Here is a 23,813-nt window from a genome sequence, read left to right as displayed (position 1 = left end):
ATAACTCACTCCTGTTATTTTGTCCTGAAGAACCTCCACTGGCTCCCTGTTACTTCTTTTAACTCACAAAGCTCTCCATGACCAGGCCCCACTCATACCTCACCAACCTTTTCCACCGTTCTTCTGGCGCCAACCTCTTTGTCTCCATCATCTAGGACCAAGCACCAAACCTGGGGTGACAGGGCTTTCTCCATATCTCCCTCTGGAACTCTATCGCCAAACACATCTGTGACTGCGCCAATGTGTGTGTGTTCAAGAAGTTACTCTAAACTAACCTTTTTAGAACTGCTTTTAATGTGATTAATGTCCTTTGCTACCTTGTGCTTTTTGTGTTTTTTTAGGGTCTTTTTAACTCATTGTGTAAAGATTCTTGGAGTATCTTGAAGAGTTCTCTATAAATCAAATGTATTATTATTATTATAAACAAAATATTTCCTCAAATTAACAGATTAATGGCATGTATTCAAGTTAGCTTTAAGCTCATGAGTGTTTATCCACCTATCCAATTTCTAGTCATTTATCCATGTCAGGGTTGTAGTTTACCTTGCAAGGCAGCTGGATTTGCGATATCACAACATCATGACGAGATCATGCAAGAATATGTCTTGTCAGGCTTCAAGTTATGCACTTGTGTCTGAACCACCAGTGGTTTGGACCAATCAGTGTCCTATGAGGATTCTTGCATGATCTTGTGAATCTAGCTGCATTGCAGGGTAAGAGATGGTTCAGCCAATCACCTGCCAAGTATTTTTTGAAAATGCCTCCTTTTCCAAACAGTTTCCAAGGACCACGTCTCAGATGGTTCTGTGTAAACCATCTGGTGCATCAGGTTAGGTTGTAGTGGCAACAGGGAGAATGGAGCCATCCATCCATCCATCCAGAACCACAGTCTCAAACTTGGAATAACAGATTTTCCAACTATACACACTGGCAAGTTGGTCATAGCATGGCCATTAACCTTCATAGCCTCTTAATATCCCGCCTCACTGCATTTGTTTCTACTAGTACTGCAGCTGCAGCCTTCCTTTCTTTAAACAGGGTGCAATTTAACTTCATGTCTCCAACGTCTGCCCACAATGAGGAAAAAGTTTGTTCCAGGTTTAAGACAGACTTCTACACCAGATGTTGTCAGCAAACCCTGACCCCATGATTGGGTCAACCTGGGCTGTCTGGTATTCAATGTGGCTCAATACCACATGGTGATCAGTTGACAGCCCGGACTGCTAATCATCCTTACAACCACAACATTGGCTTTAGGTTTTATGAAACAACTACAACAACAACTATAACAAAAACTACTCCTTTTTTACAAAATGGTGTAACCAAATGGCCAACAACACCTCACCACATGGGTTCAGAATGGTACATCTTTCCTCCATATCACACCTGTCAAGGTACCCCAGTATGTGACTGCCAACAACAGTATAAAAGTTTGCACTTATGTAGGCATGCATACATGAATATGTAAAAACTACAGTCAGTTTTCCCCTCTGCAGCATGTAGTGGCATTGAGGCGACTGTCTCATCCACCAGAAGAAACCAAGCTGTGCAGCAGCCATCTCCACTCTCATCCTGTACAATTGGTAAGGAGAGCGACCAGCCCTATCAATAAATGTAACTACAGAGCCAATGTTTTGTGCAGATGTTATATGTCATTGGTGACTTTCAACTCCATGTACCACTCTGTTGTAACAAAGTGAACAAAGAGTTAAACAAAGTGACCACTTCAAAAATCCAGGAGTCATTTGTAGATGTGAATATAGACATCTCCTTGAGAAATTAATTTTTTTTTTTTCAGTGTTTGCAACTGATGCACCAGCAACACAGGCAGCAATTACAGTAAAAAACAGTTACAAAGGAAACTACTATTAGCAGAATATGCAAGATTGAAGTTGGGGGTACGAATGGGATATTTAAATGCTATTATTTCATTTCAGTATTTCTACATGTTTATTAAAGCTACAATCTAATTGTGTAACTATTTTTACTATCACATGTGCAAAAAATACACGGGTACATTTGGATATGTATTTTATATCTATATTTGCCTGTTGACTATCCATAACCAAGATTCCTTAAAAGGCATGTTAACAATTTGTTTACTTTAGACAGCACAAAATCTTAGAGGAAAAAGTAGGAAATGCAGTACTCATAAGATTATGTTACTGCAATGCACAGACAATTATGCTCACCAGCCAATCAGATCCAGAAAACATGAGCACAGTGAGAAATGTGTGGATTAGCTTAAGATGACTCTAAAATATCATCCAACCATCACTGGGTGTAAAAATACATGGAGTACTTCTAAGGTTGTTCCTCTGTAACGTAGGCATACACCCTTAGTAATGTCAATTACAGACTCAAAGTGATACTGTAAGATCACAAAAACCCTCAACTACTTAAAAAGTGATTAAAAAACATGATTTGTTTGTAATATACAAACTGATTCAGCATGCTCACATATTTTTTCTAAATTTTCAATGATGATTACAGAACATTATGAACATAATGTTTGATATGTCTGCTCAATATAACAATGTCAATGCTTCATGCCTGTCTAATTAAGGTGGTCAATACCTTGAAAGTCTGATGCCTATTCTTGTCTTGGTTTGGAGCGATGACTCCTACAAAAAGGTTAGTAGATTCCTTCACCCTCTTTGTGCAACTTGGCACTGAAACCAGATTTGTCTCCCATATACTGACACCCACAAGTGCAGAAAGCCAATATCGTTGTTTCTTTTTTTAGATTTTTTTTTCCCAGAGTAAACTGCTGTTGTCCACCACTGCCTTGTTGCTCTTCATAATCTTCTCACTGCAGAAGATCTGTACTCACCAGCCTGCTCCTCAGGAGTCACACAACTGTTACGGTCGATAGCTAGGGTCCAGGGTGGGGAGCAGATGCAGTAGTAAGACCCCGGAGTGTCCACACAGTGGCCATTCTTACAGTTGGCTGGGTCCTCACACTCATTCACATCTGCACAACAAAAAGGTGAAGTGACCACTCCAGATAACTCTTCAGGCAACTGGATAAACAGAGTAAGCTCTCAAGGGTCATTGTGAGAAGATACTTGTTTACTTACCTGCTACTGTTGCTATCACACACTTCTTCTTGTTGGAGTCTGAAGTCCAGGGACGGTTACAGTTGCAGTAGAAGGACCCTTCTGTGTTGACGCACTGACCATTAGTGCACAGAGACTCGTCGTGGCATTCGTTCACATCTGAGGGAGAACATCAAACAGAAATCTGTTATGAACCACCAACAAAACTGTTCTGCCTTCAAAAACGAAAATAATGCTTTTGTGAGCATGAGATGATTTTAAGTGGCCACTTTGTGGTGTTTATCTAAGCGCTTACCAATGCACTCGAGAAGGTTGCTATCATAGTAGAAGCCCTGTTGACAATAGCACTCGTAGCCCGGCAGCGTGTTCTCACAGCGACCCTTCTTACAGATTTCATCAGCAAACAAAGAACACTCGTCAATATCTGCGGACAAGAGAGGAAAATCTCTTCTCAGTCACAGACTCACAGCTAGATGAGGTTAGGAGGGTGGGGGGGGGGGGCATGTAATGAGAATGGTGTTCCAATCTTACAAGTGACTACAGCCACAAGCATTAGGAACTGACAACATATTTGGACAAGGATAAGCAAAAGGTATTAAACTCAGCTACTACGAATATTATCACAGAATGGACATTTTGGTGGAAATGGTAAGAATATTGTAGCTCTGATGTGTGTTACTATGGTGACCCAAGTTGCATAATATCTACCGTGGTAGGCAGGCAGGCTATAAATGAGTCCTTCTTCATAGTAGAGACCTTGCCCGCTTGGACACAGGAAGTGGAACTCGGCTGAGTGGAGAAGACAAGAAAGAGTTTAATAAACAGTACATAAGATGTAGATACAGAATATGACATGACAGTACACAGTATTATCTGGATAACTATTTAATATTGTCCAACCCCTTGTTAGTAAAATACCACCAAAAAACTGTAGATCCTGATTGGATATGAGTTTACTTCCTGTGCTGTGAATGTACCTGATTGGGAGACAGGACAGGGGTAGATCTCACAGTGATCTCCCCAACCAACTCCAATGGAGCAGCAGCACTCCTGCTTGGTGACGTTTGTGGCCAGGACACTGTCGCAGAACACAGTGTCATCCAGGTTCAGGTAGCACTCCTTCTTCTCATCTGTCAGCACTCGAACTGCTGCAGGAGCAAACATGATGAGGATTCAGTGTATGTTCCAATGACAGGACAGGACCTCAAATGAGCTATCCAAGCAGGATTTACATGTCATTTTAATGCGTTAAAGTGTGTGACTTGGGTTCATATGGAATATAGTTTTTTAATTTATGGCAAATTATTATAATTTCTCAGCTTTCAGGCCCTCGGATTTGGTTTTGGTTTGAACTAAGCTGTTTTGGGCTCGGGACAGGAAGGGATCAAATGTTCAGGCCTGGTTAAAGCTCTGGGATGAATGTGGGTCTAGAGTAAAGCAGAAGGAATCAGCGCAGGCTTACCCTCACAGCTGTGTTTGTCCTCTGAGAGGACATAACCGTGATTGCAGACACACACATATGAGCCCGGTCTGTTCTCACAAGAGCCGTAGGGCTGGCAGAGACTTCTGTCTGCGGCACATTCGTCTATGTCTGAAAGTGAAATCACAGAGGCTGCTCTAAGTATTTGTTTCAATCCAAACACCAGCTGAGTTGCAAACAAATGGTTTTTCTTTTTTCAGCAACTTTCAATGTTTTTCAGCATAAAGTAAGAAAACATTCTGTCATTAATATATCTGTTAGAGTAGTTATAGTGTCCACTTTACGCTTAAATCCCACAAAACAATGCAAAACAATGATGCAAACGAATGATTCATAAGTGTCCAAAATATCAATTAACTGCTTACTAGAGTAAAACTATTGAGGATTTATCATGTAGGAAAGAGTGAATGAGCTAACGAGAGAGTGATTTCAAGCTCAGGTTTTATTAAATTTACTGTAAGACAAGACAACAGTAACATCATCTCTTAAAAGAGATAATACATTAAAGGTACATGTGGTTAACAATAAGGTTAAAGATAAGGGTAGAAATAAAGACACTGTAAATAAAACAAACTAGCTTTACACTCCAATTTAACTGATGGCATATGTGTTAGCATTAGTTACAAATAACTCATTACAAGCAAAATGAAAGACAGCATCCTGTTTTCTGATAAAGGTCTGACCTGAAGGGTTTGAGGAGACTTACCTTGGCATCTCCTGCCTCCGACCAGTGTGTAGCCCTTCGGGCACTCACAGTGGTATGAGCCCATATTGTTAATACAGCGGCCCCTTTGACAGTTTAATGGTCTCTCACACTCATTGATATCTGAGGGGAAGGAAATAAAAACATTGATGAAATGTGAATCATGTGGCTGAGCAAGAAAAGGTGCATAATTTTAGAAATCTATTCCTGAAATGGTCAACACCAAACTGAACTCAGTCACACTTTATTTGATTAGCTTTCCCAGACTACAATGTTCCAAACAAGTCTGATGACTTTCAGGTGATAAGTAATTTCATATTGATTCCCTATGAACATTTAACACAATTAAAATACATGGTTTTTGTAATGTTGAATAATTCATGCCTTCACAGTGGCTGCCTTCCTGAGTGCGCTGGTATCCCGGGTAGCACTGACACTTGAAGGAGCCTTCTGTATTGATGCAGTGGCCGTAGGCACAGAGCCTGACATCTTCACACTCATCAATGTCTGTTTGGGAGAAGGAAAAACATGCAATCTGTGTGAATCTGCAAACCACCCGCCCTTTAATGATAACAAGTTCCTCATACATATGGCTATTAAATGACTCTACTGCATTATAAAAAATAAAAAATAAAAAATAACTTAATGTAAAGGTGAAATCTGTGTTACTAACCACTGCAGCCTTTGCTGTCTGCAGATGGGAGGAAGCCCTCATTGCACAGGCAGCGGTAAGTACCAGGGAGGTTCTCACAGCGCCCATTAGGACAGATGCCGGGCTTCTGACACTCATTAATGTCTGGTGAAACACAGAGACAGAAAAGAGGAAGAGTTAAATTACAATGATGCAATCACATACACTCTTGCTGAAAACTGATGTTCAACTGCACAATTGTTCTTTTTAAATTTTACACAAACATAAAATACATGTACAGTGTTTACACAAAACAAATAACATATATAACTCACATTACCAACACAAACATAACTATACAAATTACAACAGACATACCATATATATATACCTGTACATGTACACCTGTATGTGTCAAGTACTATGTGTAATTGTAATACAAACACAAATAACTTACAGCAATACAGCAATTCAAGTTAAATACTTCATTCTATAGCAGGAGCTAAATGAAAAAGCCAGATAATATTAAGTTATGATATCATAGAATTATCATAACTCAGTAGTTTTTGGTATTGTCAGGATCTCAAATTTATTTATGCCTGAGCTTTTTGCTCTACCTTTCATAATTATCTTCCATCTCACTGTTTGAGAAATAATGGGGAGGGTGCTCAGAACGAGCTTTCTTGGAGTATCAAATACGTAAACTTTGCCAAGCAACACAACAGTGCTCAATAACATATTTTGATCATCTTGACAACCCCAAATAATACTGAGAGGGTATAAAGGTAAAATGATTGCTTGTTGAGATAACCAATTTGCTACCTGCTGCCAAAAGGATTCAACAACTGGACAATACCATGATAGATATCCTCCTCCTCATCACCACAAAATCTACAAATGTTGTCTTCGGTTATTCTTCATATCTTAAGCAGGTAATATCTTACAGAATTTTTCTAACTGTAAATGAATAAATAAGTAGAGCAAGATGACCAGTAAATAAACTTAAAAACTCTAACCAAGGGAGAGGAGTATCAAAGACATTTTTCCAATATGTTTGAAAATGATACAGATGAGAAGTTATATTCTCAAAGGACATGAAGAAATGATACATATCAGAGTTGATTTTACATTTCACCAACAATTTCTAATTTCTAATGCAAGGACGACAAACACCCAAATTATCCTGAGACTTTTTGATCATAGTTCTCCATAATGAGGGGATTGTGGATAACAGCTGCATATAACAATGCCTTGTACATATATAGCCCCATATTTTGAAATTCTTAGGTAAGAAAACTGCACAATTGTTTTGAAAGGTTGATTTTAACAGGGCCTTTTTATTATCATTATAGTACAGACGCACAATACCGAAATTTGGCTAATCCCAATACTAACATATGTTACATTATTGCAGTACCACTACGTTACAGTCTGTGTCTTCTTTCCACCAGCGATGTCTACATATTATCATACTGTAACTGTGATGTGTTGTCAAGATACTGTTGACTAAAAACTGCTTTAGTACCTGACTTATGACTTTAAAACTACAATATTTCCAAATATCTTTACCCATTGAAAAAGTAGAGTACAAATTATTCAAAAGTAGTAAACATGTAGCGTGTAATATTTATCTTGACATAACATTTTTCAAACATGTTTGCCTTTGCTTTCCTTCTATGGTAAAGAAGCAAAGCAAAGGTCTACTACTACTACTTTTTAAGAAGTTATACCCAATCATCTTGAATTTTACTAATCAATATATTTACATTTTCTGTAATCTTTTGATGCTAAGTGAATGTAGGTGAATGACTGCTCACTGTGGGAACCACATGACTGCAAATACCCTCAATTGAATGGAAATTTGCTCTCAGGAGCATCTTTTTCTGACTTTTTAGCATGATAATAACGCCCTCCAGTGGGCAGCAGCCCATCAGAACACATTGACAGAAAGAAAAATGTATCAGTGATTTATCAATGAATTAACAAGTGATGACTTTTGCTGCACAGCAGAATTTCACTCACCATAGCAGATGCCAGCACGGGCCTCGTGACCAGGCAAGCAAGGAACGCACTCATAGGAGCCTGGTAGGTTCTCACACTGCTCATTGGGGCAAGTGTCGGGATTCAAACACTCGTTTATGTCTGGAATAAGTGAGAGGAAGTTTTATATGCTCATAATATTTAGATTTGGATTCACATGCAGAGCACGGGCGAAAGCATATCATAGTGACACACACATATAATAAGTGTTTTGTCAGAGGAAAGCCTGTTCAATAATATCCATGTTATAATAATCAGTCTCTTTGTACCTTCACAGGCTGGATGACGGTGTGACTTGCTCCTAAAGCCGCTGTGACATTCACATTTATAGGAACCGGGCAAGTTCACACACTGGCCTCCAGAACCACAGATGTCTTGCTTAGCACACTCATTGAAGTCTGCAGAACAGAGAGGTTAAGAGCTGATGCAGAATCTGATTCCTTACAGAATAAAACACTTTAACGTGGGAATACCTCGGTTTAACTTACCTACACACTTGAGTCTACCATGCTGCACCATGTGTTTATAACCTGAGCGACAATGGCATTTGTAGCTTCCTTCTACGTTAACGCAATAGCCTCTGCCATGGCCGCAAGGTTCTGACTCACACTCATTATCGTCTGGACAACAAGAGTGAAGAGAAGGAAAAGTACAACAACTACGTATGTTGAAAACAGAGTTAAATATTACAGACAACAGAGAGCTCAGAGGGCACAGTACTATGATTCCAGGGAGTGGTTTTCATCACCTACACTTAGATGATGTCTTTATTGACAATCATATGTGTCACGTATTAGATCAACTAACTATTACTTACTGTAAGAACAGACCCATTCACATCTATGACAGAAACTATAAAACTACAAAAAACATTTAAATTGCTGTAAGAAAGCAGAATATTTGTGCGTGACTTCAAGAAAACTATGAAACTTAAAAACAATTAAAAATGTTATTAACTGTTATTTTTTGGATGCCGACATGACTTTTCAACATTTTTAACCACTCAAATTAAGGGGGTTAGAGAAACTTATTAGCTAATTGCAATGACTCATGACAATTATCATTTGAGCAACAGCACCTTTTATTATGTATCTACTTTCACATTTTACTTAATGAACCCAAATCTTCCAAATAAAATGCTCTTTAAATAAAATGTGTATCTTTTCAGAGCTAAACATGAATTAAAAAATAGGAAACACTTGCTTTAAAAGCATAATCAAAGCTTTAATATTGCACACAATCACATTTAAGTCATTGTAAAAACCAAAATACTAATTGTAATTATCAATTATCACCAATTAAAATTGCAATTATCCTTCTAGTGACAGTTTAAAAAATTTGAACCAGGTCAAGATCATATAAAAATGAGAAACAGCCAGCTGTGTTCTGGGACTAAGATTAGATGAATTGATAACTTTTTTCATCTATTATTCTTGTCATTCTTCTATTTTTGATTCAGAATGCAACCAACACAATAATGAGAGAATAATTAGATCCAAGAGCCAAAGTTACTATTTTTAATGTCGATCTTAAGGCAGCACCCATACATTAACATTAACTAGCGGACAGGATGAGAGGTAGTGTTTAAAAATTATGGACAGTTACCATTTTGGGGGCCATCATTTGAGCTCTAACTAGTAGCCTCTTTTAAGCCATGTGATGCTACGACTACTCATAAAGTCTTTATCCTTTCTACCAATTCTATGTCTGTGAGGGGGAAAGTTAGCTTGAAACATAGAAATTATAAACAAATAAAACATAATCTCCAAGAACCAGAGTGTCTTGTGTTTTTTGCCAGGGGACATGCATGCATAAAAAACTTGAGAAATTGTCCCATTCCTGCACCGTCTCTACCATTGTCTCTTACCCTCACAGATGTTCTTCTGCGGGTTGAGATGGTAGCCAGGGTGACAGTGACAGATGTGACCGTTCAGGCTGTTCACACACTCTCCGTGACCACAAATGTTCCTGTTTAGCCTACATTCATCTGTCTCTGCTTCAGGGAGGGAACACACAACATTCAGCATCTTATATATACATGCATATATATATATAGATACATAGATGTATGTGTGTGTATATCATTATTATTATTTCATATATGTATATATATAGCTGATAACATTCATGCTGTACCTCAAATCCTTGGGCTTTGGCCATGTTCACATTATTCTAGTTTTTAAACTCCCTCAGACTTTTTCACATCAAAGCCAATGACAGGTGTCAGGTGTACAGTCAGTAACTGTACTGAATTTCTTAAGGAGGATTTTGTAACTCTTTGTAAGTTCAAAATCATAAACAAAAAACGGGGGACCAGAATCAGAATAAGAAAGCAGTAAAAGCAGAAAAGATTGTAGTAGTGTAATTCTGTTCAGTGCTTATCATTGATTTCTCTGAGGGAATGTTTTTTCTTTTTATGGAAATACAGCGTGTATCACTCTGCACAAATTGCAGTTACAGCAACACTTTATTCCCATAAAACACAAAGAATGTGAACATCACCTGAAGGCTGGTTCATGCTCCATGGTTGAATGCACGCAACATGCAAAGTATCCAAAAGCATCAGTTGAACATTAAAGAAGCATGCGTCTCAATAAGCTCAAAGAAGTCTTATGCATTCTGTCATAAATTAAGTTTATTACATGGAGAAAGTCAACATGTCATTTGTGAGTGATGGACCCAAAGCTCACCACAACATCTTCTCTTACTGGGGAATGTGGAGAGCTGGATTTTTCAGCTTTGAGGTGTATGAAGCATGAACCAGCCTTTGAAGGAGTAACTCTAGAATAGATGTTTTATAGTCAGTTTGAGGTTTGCAGGGAACTCACGCAGCACTTTTGTCTGTGTTTCGAGGCGGGCATTGTCGGTCATTCTGATGATTGGTGGAGGGGTGGGTTTAACAACTGTGGATCCAACAGAGGAGAAATTAAGCGGACAAACTAAAAGAGGGATCATGACATGTTGAACATTAGCTCTGATATTTTTGAGTAAGCTGGTCTGTCAGTCATTGTTGCAGTGAGCAGCAAGAATGAAACTTTCCCCGCTTTATGACAGCTAAGGTACACAATATACAGTACCAGTAGCTAATACATTTTGACTTGTGTTCCAACATGTTCCATCACCGGAGTAATGGAGTATGAATCTGACTGATGAGGTTGGAGGTGAGTTTACCAGGCACACGAGGACTGTGGGTGCTGGTGGGAGACTGCTGCGCAGCGGTTGTTGTCTCTGGTGGCCTCTCCTGGTTGAAAGAGACTGTCAGCACTTCCAACAGCTAAAAATATCACTATTATCAAAGTATAATAACAGAAATAATGTCTTACCGGCCACTTTATTTCTGAAAGCAGAACAGATAGACAGGTATTAAAAGTGTGAATTAACATTATCCATGTAAGGACTAACAAGTAAAAATGTTAGATAGTGGTGTGAACAGTATTTGGGGACTCACCGTCTTTGTCAAGCTTGCGGGGGAAGACATATGAAGGGAAGGACAAAGTCTCTCTTATATTTTGGAGAATGTAGCCTTTCCCAGCAGGACAGATCTTACTGAAGGCAGCTGAGCACCACATGGAGAAAGAGGAGAGCATCCTATTGTTACTTTATTTCACATTTTGAGCACATTCACTATAAAAACCTCGTAATGACTAACAATGAGATGCACACGAACATTGCTAATTATAGCAATACTCAATATCTTTATTTTTCAAAGGTTAAAATATAATACAAACTGTACTGCTATGAAACCATCAACCTGAACATTAACTGAATCTACTACAAAATCATATATCTTTATATTTCCAGTTTCCAAGCTTAACACAGCGTTATCAGACAAGAGGAGTGAGCAACTCTTCTCATGAGCAATATATGCACTTGAGCTGCATAATGACCTCGAATAATCACCATAATATATGAAACTTAAAGAGTATTCTGACCAAAATTAATTAAGATGATCAGTGTGTTAATCTACATAACTTTACATGTTAAAGCAGATAGGGCGGGAAATAAACCTTAAAATATAAATATATGCAGTTAAGTCTGGTCATTTACTCTACAGGGTAAACCTGCGGTGAAATTATGAGGCTTAGATCATAAGTTCTTGAGTACCTGTGTTCATAAAATGTGTTCACATGCAGACAGATGTCAACATGACAACATCTTGTAACATATCATATCATGAACAAGTTGTTATTAGGTCATTTTCTCAGCAACTAACTCCTCTCTGCCTCCGTCCACTCACCTGTGCCCACCTGAGGACATTTTTCACAGTTACGGCCCCAGGCTTTGCCCACCGTGCAGCAGCACACCTCCTGAGTGAGGGGGGTGGGCAGCGCGTGCTCACAGCCCCTGGCCTCAGACACCATCAGGAAGCACTGAGCCTGCTCAGCTGGAGACTCTGACACAGGAGACAACAGGGTTTTATTTGGGATCTCGCTGAGACAGATGAGGGCAGCAAGATTTTTCAAATGGTGAGAATCACATTATGGAAATTTCATGTCATTCAAGTGGGTTTTCAGTGATCTCTTACTCACCGACACATCGATTCCTTTCCAGCACCAAACCGGGCTTGCATGAACATTTGAAGCTGCCCAGTGTGTTCAGACAGTCTCCGTTCTGACAGACACCCTGCATGGAGCACTCATTGATATCTTCAAGGTCAGGAAGCATGGTATAAAAATGAAAAATGTTATGTTGTTGATACACTGTAAGAGATATTATGTATTCACACGCAAGTGATATGCTTCATCACATGGGAACTGTAGTTTTAGTAAGCACATAAAAACTGACAGAAATGACCCTGAAACTGAGCTGTGAGCAATGACTTCTCCAGGCTATCAGCTACGCCTGGCCTGCGTTACCTTGACAGTGAGTGCTGTTGAATCTTTTATAGCCCTGTGGACAGGTGGAGCCATAGTCCTCCACAATGGTCTGCTTGACTGATGCATCTGAGGAAGGAGAGGACACGGCAGTGCACAGAGGGAAAGGTGAGAAAAATGTGAGCGTAAAGAGCGGAGTGAGAAGGGCCGCAGGCGGATGATGAAAACTGATGTAAAACTGTAGGATTTAGTCTCTAAAAAGTGGAGAATCCCCAACACCACCTTTTTCAGGACATTTCTGGAAACGATTAAGATTAAAAACTGTCAAGAATCTTTAGATGTTCATCCATTATCTTTGAGCACTAATATGTGTTTCATGAATCCATTGTACTGGTGATAGCTAATAATAATGCGCTGTTGCACTATATGTATGATTCTGTATGGGTACAGAAAATGGATTGATAGCACTGATAGCGCTGCCAGAGGTAAGGCCTCAGTATGCTTTAAACAAGCAACAGCAAGTGAAATCCCCTCTCCAACAGTGGATACAGGGAAGAATTGCAATTTTTGTAACTTTACGAAACAGACAATCTCATGCTAATTTTATGCAGCCATTGTCTAAGTGTGCATGAGTGTAAAAGTAAGCAGAGTTTAATTTTGATTCTCTCCCAAGTTGTTTTTTTTCATTCTTCATACAACTACTTCCTTCAATTTTCACATCTACAATGAGTGCAACACTATGAATGCCCCAAAGGACAGAAAGACAAAAGTGTGCGCTGTTTATTGGAATTCCTATTTATTGTGCACAAAATAAAGACAGAATTCTTGGAGAGGGATCATGGAAGCTGTGGGATGCAGCCAGAATGAGGCTATGATGCAAACTTTTGTCCTCAACTTTCAGCGTCACCATTCAGAACAGGCATAAATACTTTATCCTTTAGACATGTGCCTACTGAGGCCCGTAGAGGTTCTTTTATTGCTGGAAAATGACCTTGTTGTAAAGTAGAGGAATATTTTGACATTTTTGGAAAAACACTTATTCGCTTTCTTGACAAAAGCTAGATGAGAAAAGCACTAATGCATGGATTAGCTTAGTTTAGCATTGAAGACTGGTAGTAGGGGGAAACAGTCAGTTAGCCTGACTCTGTCAAAAGTTAGAAAACACACCTACTAATTAACTAATTAACACATTGTAAAACAACAAGTTGTGGTTTTTGGCAAGAAAGCAAACAAGCATATAAGCCAAAAACTCAAACTATTCCTTTAAAATGTGCATCAGTATTAGTCTAAATTTAAAATAACATATTAAGCTTCACTCCATGCAGTCACGTTATAGAGTCAGTGCTGTATTTTGGACGATGACGCTGTCAGCTGCTGTTGGAACCAGCAAACATTTTGGCCAGATTTTATGCATAAACTGGACAAACTACTTCAAGATTTTCTTTTCTTCTTTCTCTGCTTTTCTTTTCCTTTTCTAATGACATTTTTTATGAGACCTTTGATGAAGTGTAGCTTGTTAAAGACTGTATTGAACAACTCTTTCATGAGGTTTTAACTCATAACAATGCATTACTCTTGTTCTTATTCTTATCCTAAATGAGCCTTGAACCTCCAAAACAGAAGAATGTTCGACTTTTGATGTAGTTTTATTTGAGAGCTTTTGGAAGACTGCATTAAAATAAACATTTTGAAAGCACAATTAAAAGAAGGGCAAGATCACGTTCACTTACTTTTGCCATTTATATTTTTTTAAAAAAGGGAGAGGGTTATAAATGGATATGAAAGTAACAAAACAGACAGTGCTCCGGGCAGGAGTCCAGTTATCTAAAGACTAACCAGACGTACAGTATCAGGTTTTGTCAAAGACTGCATTGTCTGACTCAGAACTGAGAGCTGGAATAATAGCAGAGTGGAAAAACGTGAGTAGCCAAGATTTTCTTGAAATTCAATCTTCAGCAATGTGATGACAGTCCTGCACTGGGCAGGCCCATAGGAACACGCTTAAGTAGAGGGTTATTTTCCACATTCTCCTCTTCTGTCTCACTGTCTGTGTGTAATTCCCCTAATTTCTTCCGTTTTCTCCTTCCCAACTTTTCACACACTCCCTAACCGACCTTACCACTAACTTTCATTTATACACTCACGTTTTTATAGAGGTATGAAGTGATGGGTTTAATCCAGGGCCTTGATTTCATAAGGTGGAAGGTATAAATTGCTGGGAATGCTTGACATTTTTGGCTCAATAAACAATAATTTATTCCCAGGAACACACAAGATGCAGATTGGATAATAATCTACCATGGATTACTTTAAGAAAACAATTTGTTGCACTTTCACATTTGAATATAAACACTAGAAAAGAGTAAACAAATGATGCTTCTAAAAAAAAGTGAATTAGAGCTGCTTGAAAATGTAGTAAGACAAAATTTTAAAGCAGAAGAGACTTCTTGAAGTGCGCAGTAACTCACTTGGCAGTTTGGGGCACTGATAACATTTGTTTTGCCCCCACGAATTCCCCACACTTCCACAGCAATCCTCCTGATTGGTCAGAACAGGAAGCGGGGTGCTGTTGCACTACAACAGTGACACAGAGAAATGATATCAGAGGAATTTTCAGGCTCAGCGTCCATCATTGCATCATATAATAAAACTCACAGCTTGTTTGGGTGTGGTCTCCTGGAAGCAGCGCCCCTTCGGTTTGTGTCTCGCGGGGGTCGGGCGCGTCCCCGTCTTGTGAGGAGGCTTGACATCTGATTGGTCGATAGGTTGAATGACGACAGAGGTGTCTGGCGTGTGGTGAACACGTACATTAATCTGCACTGAAAACAGAGGAAAAGGTAGACGTCGGGGGAATGAAATGCATCATAAAATATATTCTCCCCATCACTCAAAACCAAGTGAGACATGCTGAAGTTCTGGCGTGGCGAATGATAGATACCTTCTGATGAGTGGTGCCCTACTTGTGTCAAAGGTAGGGTGAAAACTGAGTGCGTTTGCGTCAGCTGGGTATGCCCTGACTGTTCCGTTAGTTTCAGGCCGTCTGGCTTCAAAGATACGGGGTAGACGGGCTGCTTGTTGCCTCGCGCTGCCTGAGCTTGCTGCGTTTGCTGGAGTGGAAACTGGCAGAGGCGACCAGTGAAGCCGGGTGGGCACAGGCAGTGCTTCCTTGAGCTGCATACTCCTCCATTCATACACGTCAGGGGACACACAACTGCGGAAACAGACAGGAGGAGAGTTGTCATACCGGGAGACGGGCAGAGACTCCGACAGGTCAACAGTTCATAGCTATGAATCACATCAGGAAAAGCAAAACATGCATGCAATAATAAATTTGGGGAGGTTTATTCATAAGTTTGGTGAGACTGGAATTGCTGATCGTGGATCAGTTTACTTCAGAGACAGACTGAGGTTTATATGATGACAGTGTAATGCTGGTGTATGTTAACTATTACTTGATTAAATCTATTTCGGGTCGTGGGTGAGTAACAGCGTGGGGACAACAGTCGGACCACAGAATACTGACTACAAACCTGATACATCACTTCACTGTATCACTCCGCCTAATCTAAACTATCCTAAACACTACAAACAAGCTGTACAGTGTGATATAGTTCCTATTTTACATGAAAATATAAAGAGATTTATTATATTTATTCAAATCATGTAAACTATCCAACCAAAACTGAAATAAGATAAGATTCAAAACAAAAAAAAAGCTTGGCGCATGAGCAGGGCCACGTAAAAAAATCATTTTGAACGCTACCACTATAAAAATCACATCAGCTTGACGGACTAACAGTTGGCTCCAGCCAGTCAGCTGCAGTGTATGAGCAGGGAAGCAGGTAAAGTCATTGATCTGTTTAACAGCTTTATTCTGACACATGGGAAAGATCTTGAAATCTGTGGGAAACCTGCTGGCTGCAGCGGGGTTCATGGTATTCACTGGAGTTTCATTGAGTCTCCCATTGTGTTTATTTTAAGTCCAGTTGTTTTTGAAATTCCCACAATAGGACAATCAGAGGAAAAGAGAGAGAGAATGAGCAGGGCTGTGTTGAAGACTGCAAGCAGATAATGAATCCAGAGAGAGATTTGAGAGAAACCGAACAACGAATACTACCAGTATGACTACGTTGACAGCTGATGAAGTAATAGATACAAGTTCAGCCAGGCCACATGTCTAATATTTTTTGGCCTGGGTATCATTCAGTATAATTATACTTATAATACTTTATATGTATTGTATGATATGTAACTTTGCCCAGTATATTTGGCGCTGAAATCCAGAAATCAACATTTTAAAACCACACAAGAACTTTGCCTACACAAAATAAAGCATAAATTATATCAGTGAACATCTGATTAAAGCTGAAAAGATTAGTCGATTAATTGATTGGGGGAAAATTAATCTGCGACAATTTTGATTGATTTTGATTAATTAATTGTTCAATTTCTTTTTTATGCAAAAATGCCAAAAACTTCACTAGTTCTGGCCTCTTACGATATGTGAATATGTGAAGGTTTTCTTGTTCTATGACAGTAAATTGAATATCTTTGGGTTTTGGACTGCCAGTCAGACAAAACAAGTAATTTGATCAAATTTTTAAACTGTGTGCTATGGTCACATATCAATTTAATACTCAGCTCTGTTGTTTTCCAAATTGCATTATTACTATCAGTTTATTCAATATCCTTCCTTTTTTTACTCTAGTTACAGTCAACTTTAATCCAGTTAATACAATGATCTCTTTCACCATGGTTTCACTCTTCACTTTGTTTCTCTCCTTCTTTGTGGCAGCTTCCAATCTAATCATAACGTTCTTGTCAAACACTTACAGTGTACGCCTTTTACTCCCAACATTGTATTGCTGCCTTTCAGTGTGTTCATCTTACTCCTACCCAAGGCCTTTGGCTGGAAAAACATTGGTGTGTCTCTTTAAGTCCATCATCTCTCCAACATAAACTCTGTGTCATCCCCCAGTTGTTATAATGTTGAAAGCAGTCTTGAGGTTTAGTCCAAACGTATCATAAAAACACTTTTTATAGTAATGGCAGGTATTTTTTACCACCAGGAAATAACTATTGGCAATTTAACAACAAAATACGTAAGTGTTCTCTAAACAAAAGATGTGTTTTGGAAAGAAATAGCTGAAAATTTTTCTTTTTCATACTGATGCATTTATTATTCTTGAATATAATGCGTCACAGACCAGCCTTGTCGGTAAACACAAGCATGCTCTGTACCGCTAACGGTCATCTGTGACTATAAAAGTTCAAATGGTTACTTTTTGTTGCCATTTGGAGCAGCCAAAAATGTGGCATTGACCAGTTGAGGTGCAACAAAGCCTGAAATCCTTTTAGACCCACAAAAACCTAACCTAAACGTAAAATCCAGGAAGAGAGGAGAGGAGAGGAGAGGAGAGGAGAGAAGAGGAAAGGAGAGGAGAGGAGAAGAAAGGAGAGGACAGGAGCAGAGAGGACAGGAGAGGAGAGGAGGGGAGAGGAAAGGAGAGGAGAAGAAAGGAGAGGAGAGGAGAGGAGAGGAGAGGAGGCCTCTTTGTGCTGCTGAGCCAAGTGTACACACATGGAAGTAATTAGGTGTGGACTGCCAGGGAGTCTGGGCTGTGGCGTAATTATGGGACTAGATCACTTTAAACACAGCATGGACATCCTCACATAGTGAAAGTCAGGCAGAAAAATTAAAGGACCTCAATGAAACAGTCAACTATTTGGGTAAAAATGTTCAATCTGAAACAAGATAGATATTTCAGAAGCAGCCTTGCACGTCCTAACTCTATGTGACGGAGGTCTTAAACCACTATAACTGGGTGCAGGCAGCAACACGCAGAATCAAGCTGGTAAGCTCAGGCAATGCAGGAAGTAGTAGGTGAGCAGCACTGACTGAAGACAGCCAGCTCTACTCTGTCAGACTTCCTCTAACACAAGAGCTTCAATTTCCATGGTTCAGATTTTGTCTCAGTACTGGATTTAGACTGAGAGGAAACTGGGAAAGATGCGGGGGTTGAAAATTAGGATTGCAGACACAAAAACACAGGAAAAGAACGTCTTTCCAAACAGGATTACACAATCTAAACCCACAGAGACTTCAGAGACGAGTCAGGGAATGTCTGGGCTGAGACCCTGTCTGCCTGGGAAGGTGTCTGAATGAGCCCGGGTAGCACAGTCAGGGTCAATGACACACCAATGACACACAGGGAGGTGGGGGAATCATATTCCAGATTTTGAGTAATATTTTTTGGGTGGGGAAAGGGGTGGGGGTCATGTGAATGAAACCATTTGATGTTGTGAAAGGAGCCCAATTTGGTGTCGTGCAACAGAAAGTAACATCTGCAACTGGTATTGACAGCGTTATTACTATCTTGTGGGAGGATGTTTTGGCATAAAGTACAACTTGTACTGTGCTGTGCTGTCAAGAATCAAATTATGCTGATTTTAAATGTAGCTTTTTTATTCAAAGGCAGCCCAGACTGGAGTGATGTGAACAGGGAAACTGGAAGTGCTGTTTCACTGCTTATCATCACAGTGCTGTTTACTATGGTGCATGATAACCTTGCTGGCTTGCAAACAGGAAGTCACACAAAAAAGAAGAGTGTTTATGCAGTCACTGAATTATGTTTGAAATGTTGTCTCTTGATGAAAAAAATAGATACTGAAATGAGGGATGGAGTTCAGTTTAGGGGGGAATTTGATGTTGGAAAGGTGCCTTGTGTGTATATTTTGTTTATAAAAGCCACAGCAGGTCAAACTGCTGAATTCCATAGCTGATATGATGTTGAACAGCTCATTTGTTAAGGAAACTAACCATCATGTTGGGGTTGGCATATTTCCTTACTTTTCAGGCGAGCCGCTGCAAAGACATCCAATAATTCAATTAACTAGGCTCAGTTTTGAGTTAGTCTGACAATGTGTAAATAGAAAAATAGTACAATTTCTCCAACGTGAACTTACATTTTGATCATAGTTGAGACAAAAAAGGGCATTTTTAGCTGCAGTGATGGTTCATCACACCTCCACACAACACCAGATTAGAGCTCTAAACAACAGGTGCTATTACAACTGCACTTCACGCTTATATTATACCAATTACTGGATTCTGTTTAAATTAGCTGTCTTGTGTCTGTTTGTCTTCAGAGCTGCAGGATGTATTTGTATGTTATAACATAACAGTGACTCTTCTCCTTCACATCTACCTCCTTTAGTTAAATTCGAGTCATTCTGGCGATGCAAGGGCTAATGCTTTCTGCAGATCTTGTATGCGAATGGGTGTGTTCGTCCGTGTGTGCGTGTATGCGCTATTAACTGGAGGGTGTACGTCTCTCCTGGAGAAATGCTGTGGTTTGGCGACTGCACCACGTTACATACTGAAAAGAGCACCAAGCTTTAAAGTTGAGATCATAACAAGGATTTCATTTTCCAGCGGACTTTCCCTTTAAATCATCACCTTGGAGTTCATTAGCAGAATTTATGATCCGCAATCAGTCATTCGACTCTCCTCGCCAGTTAGCTTTGTGTCTCAGAGGCAGCCGCCCTCTGTTTGTACCACACCTTTGTCTTTATGGATCTAACACATTCCTAAGACTAGAGGTGGTGTGTTATTAAAAATCAAACGCACCTAAGAGTTATTTGGTGGTCTGAATGAATGTGAGGCATGAGGCTGGCTGGCTGAATGGTGAGGGGGCGGGACTTGTGAATATAAAGCAGTTATGCTGTTATGAACCTTATTTTCCACATGGCCTTGTCAAAGAAAATGGAAGCAGTTAAGAACAATCCAAAATCCCATTTAAAGATGACTAATCTTGCATCTAGATCTGCACAAAGTCTTGATTCAATAACTTAATTGAATGTAAACTGTACTGTACTCCCATTACATATATAACCATGCCATATATAGCTTCAGTTAAGCTAAGAAAACAGTCAAAGTTGACTTTATCCTTTGCTGTCATGGCTTTGAGACCTAATTTAATATTGAAAGTCAGCTTGCAGGTACTGTATGTGCCAAGACAGTCAGAAAACATATAATTTTCCCATGGAGCGCTCACTCCAACCAGAGGAGCGAACTGAACTAAAGAAAGAAAAGAGACGGAGCGATGGGAAAAAAAGTCTTTGTCTTCAAGCTCTTCTCGTCACAGTGCTTGATGTGACATATGAGTGAGAGCTCGTTCTTCATAATGTCATGATTCACTCCGCAGAAGAGAAAGACAGATCTCTGCACAGCATGAGACGATAAAGGGTGGGGGCAGGGGGTTAAAATATCATTGGAAATATCATGTATCTGGGAAAGAGGAGAGATGTAAACTCCAGAGAATAAAAAGTAGTGTGATTTTTTGTGATTACAAGATGCTTTTAAGGAAAAACATACTGTACATTCCTCAACTACTAAGTAAGCACACTGAGTGTAACTAACAGGACATACTCAAGAAAGAAACCATGTATGTCCATGGGGACACAGATGTACATTTTTCATATTTTCACTAAATTACAGGTAATAACTGGTGGAACAATTGTACTAGTCTGTACTTTTTTTGCAAACTGAACAGAAAATGCCTTTACACAGACACGTGGAAAGAAAGAAAGAAAGAAAGAAAGAAAGACAAAGAAAGGAAAGTCTGCCCTCCGAGTGCCCTGTGACCACCCACCCACTCACTGCTGTCTGTCTGGAGATGACGCATCGTCAGCCCCCTCCCTCCACAGCGTGCTTTCAGCCGCAGCCGCACCCTCCCAGCACAAAAACAACAAATTACGGCCCAACAAACCACAGTTCAAAAGCTCCCCAGTTCAATGAACTGGAAGCTACTGCAGACATCATCTCCAACCCTAACATTGGTTGGAGTTTACCCAGTCTGCAAGAATCAGACACCGAACTCATTGATGATGCCAACTGAGTCACTTTCTCTATGATTCAGTCACGACTCACGACCCAGTCTGAATCAACCCACTCAGAAGTTTAAAAATGGATGCTGGTCGCTTTTTGGTCAACGTGCGATCATTCCCATGGTCATGACGACTAACACAGATACAGAAATACACATTGTGTTACCTCTGTCAGTCGTGTTTCCACTGGTGGAGTTTTCTTTTTGCTGATACATTGCAGATGTGGACTGTCTTATTGCTTAACACTATACAACTCACACTCACAGTATCAATGAACAAATGACTTCAAATTAAATGTAGAAACAATCATATTTTAGTATATGTTCAAACATATTTACTCCCAAACATCATTATCTGATACAGATAACATACTGTATATCTAAGCAATTACTGCCAAATACAAAGAAACTAGACCAACATACTGTGCATGCCTACTTAAGTTCTTAAAGCACAGATAAGGATAAACTAAAAGCACAAAAACAGGATTGGACATTGAACACATACCAATACTTAAAGGGCCTTCTGAATTTTTATCTAAAGCTGTTTTAAGTGATTTTTTAACTACTAGGTTATAGCTAACCTGTGTACATGTACATAACAGACACAGCGTAACATGGCCTTCCCACTGGAAAAAAACAGCCTGGCACATAAAACTGCTGTACGGATTAAACAAACAAGATATAATATGTTAATTAGTGAGCTTTAGAGGTGGTGAAAGTTGGATTTTGTTAATTTTGGACGGAGTTAGGCTAGCTGTTTGCCCCTGTTTTCAGTCTTCACACTAAGCTAAGCTAAGCTAACAAGCTGTTTGCTGTAGTCTTATATATAACAGATAGATATGAGAGTAGTATTAATCTTCTGATGACACTCTCTGCCAGAAAGTAAACAAGCCTATTTCCCAAAATGTTGGACTATTCCTAGAACCTTTCAGTTCTGGTATGGTCTACACCATACCAGAACACCACACCTATTTTTGGTGGAAAATTAAGATAAACTTGATGTTCCTGAGCTTGTTTGTTGGATTTGGCTACAAAATAGGTCGTTTGACCTTGTACAGAACGACACACTGGAGCGTTTTCTAATCTGGCGCCCCTATTGGCAGTACTCGATGACGACGAGGATGACATCATTGGTCTGTGCTTTCTAAAATCTTCACAAAACACTGTTAAAAAATAATTATGTTTCATGATGTGACAACGCTATGGTTAAGACCTGGTTAGGTTTAAGCACAAAATGAAAGAAAAAATCTTTAGGGAAAGATCATGTTTTAAGGGTTATGGGTTAAAATAATCACTTGTTAAGATTAGAGAAAGATGTCATATGGGTTAAAGGCAATACTTCCTTAAAGTGAAGCGAACTTCATCATCATGGCTACAATAATAACCACAGGGTTAAGGCTAGGGGACAATCATACATTTTTCGAAAAACCGTCTCCACTCTTGGGAATGTGACACTTGTGGTTAGGAAAACGGGAAACAAACAACTCCTGTGGCAAAGTCCACTGTTGGGTCAACGCCTCCATCGACTTCTCCTCCTCTGAGTGAGGAAATTTGTCGACATACGGTATCTGGGTCATAATTACAACACCAACTAGATGGCATCTGTCACTCAAACGTAACTATGTGACGTTTTTGGGCGACTGATATGAACAACATCTCCTGTGTCATTTTTCTTGGGAGGACAGGGTACATTAGAACGGTGAGACGTGTCCAGCCTTGAAAGCTGAGACATTGAGCTACAACTTGCTAAAACCTGCAAAGATCAACAGTTTCAAGTATTAATTCTCAGTGGGTTCGGCACTTGGAGTGATCCTTTTACATTACACTTCTTTTGTATTCCTCTAACATGTTGGTTAACAGAATATGCTTATTTTTAATCTTTAACAGAGTGGTATTTTTGTACTATCTGACAGCATTTTCCGTGACCTGAGAGAACTTTGACTAAACACAGGGCCCCAAAAACGGTAAACACAGTTGCCGCTTGAGTAACTGTTTAAAAGAGAATAGGGGAATGGCTTTCATCATATGACGTGCTTCCCTTTACCATGAGCTCCAAAGCAGGAAACCGCATCCCCAAATACGCCTACCATCGACTGGCACTATGAGACCACATACCACAAGGAGTGAAAAAGTGCGACGTATGAAGTGGGTCAGTCTCCTGCAGCTGAGCCAGACATTGGGAGTAAATGACATAATCA

The 23,813-nt window shown here is 39.6% G+C and overlaps 1 protein-coding gene across 2 annotated transcripts in view; it reads right to left on the bottom strand.

Moving 5' to 3' along the window:
• The window catches only part of ltbp3 (latent transforming growth factor beta binding protein 3), a 38,602-nt gene that overhangs the window by 5,000 nt on the left and 9,789 nt on the right, over window positions 1-23,813 (bottom strand). For both annotated transcript variants that reach the window (XM_042430586.1, XM_042430587.1), the window contains exons 2-24: window positions 15,666-15,938; window positions 15,383-15,546; window positions 15,196-15,301; window positions 12,770-12,856; window positions 12,443-12,559; window positions 12,151-12,306; window positions 11,362-11,469; window positions 11,237-11,250; window positions 11,085-11,154; window positions 10,742-10,816; window positions 9,781-9,909; window positions 8,402-8,533; window positions 8,183-8,311; window positions 7,896-8,015; window positions 5,916-6,038; window positions 5,627-5,749; window positions 5,246-5,365; window positions 4,522-4,650; window positions 4,037-4,207; window positions 3,768-3,848; window positions 3,355-3,483; window positions 3,081-3,218; window positions 2,834-2,974 (exon numbers count right to left, since the gene is read on the bottom strand). In XM_042430586.1, the coding sequence (XP_042286520.1) occupies window positions 2,834-2,974; window positions 3,081-3,218; window positions 3,355-3,483; window positions 3,768-3,848; window positions 4,037-4,207; window positions 4,522-4,650; window positions 5,246-5,365; window positions 5,627-5,749; window positions 5,916-6,038; window positions 7,896-8,015; window positions 8,183-8,311; window positions 8,402-8,533; window positions 9,781-9,909; window positions 10,742-10,816; window positions 11,085-11,154; window positions 11,237-11,250; window positions 11,362-11,469; window positions 12,151-12,306; window positions 12,443-12,559; window positions 12,770-12,856; window positions 15,196-15,301; window positions 15,383-15,546; window positions 15,666-15,938 (2,835 nt within the window). The remainder of the gene's footprint in view (window positions 1-2,833; window positions 2,975-3,080; window positions 3,219-3,354; window positions 3,484-3,767; window positions 3,849-4,036; window positions 4,208-4,521; window positions 4,651-5,245; window positions 5,366-5,626; window positions 5,750-5,915; window positions 6,039-7,895; window positions 8,016-8,182; window positions 8,312-8,401; window positions 8,534-9,780; window positions 9,910-10,741; window positions 10,817-11,084; window positions 11,155-11,236; window positions 11,251-11,361; window positions 11,470-12,150; window positions 12,307-12,442; window positions 12,560-12,769; window positions 12,857-15,195; window positions 15,302-15,382; window positions 15,547-15,665; window positions 15,939-23,813) is intronic.

Source organism: Thunnus maccoyii, chromosome 13 (assembly GCF_910596095.1).
Source record: "Thunnus maccoyii chromosome 13, fThuMac1.1, whole genome shotgun sequence".
NCBI lineage: Eukaryota > Metazoa > Chordata > Actinopteri > Scombriformes > Scombridae > Thunnus > Thunnus maccoyii.
The sequence above is the reverse complement of the archived record's forward strand: the minus strand, read 5'-3'. Positions and strand labels throughout refer to the sequence as shown.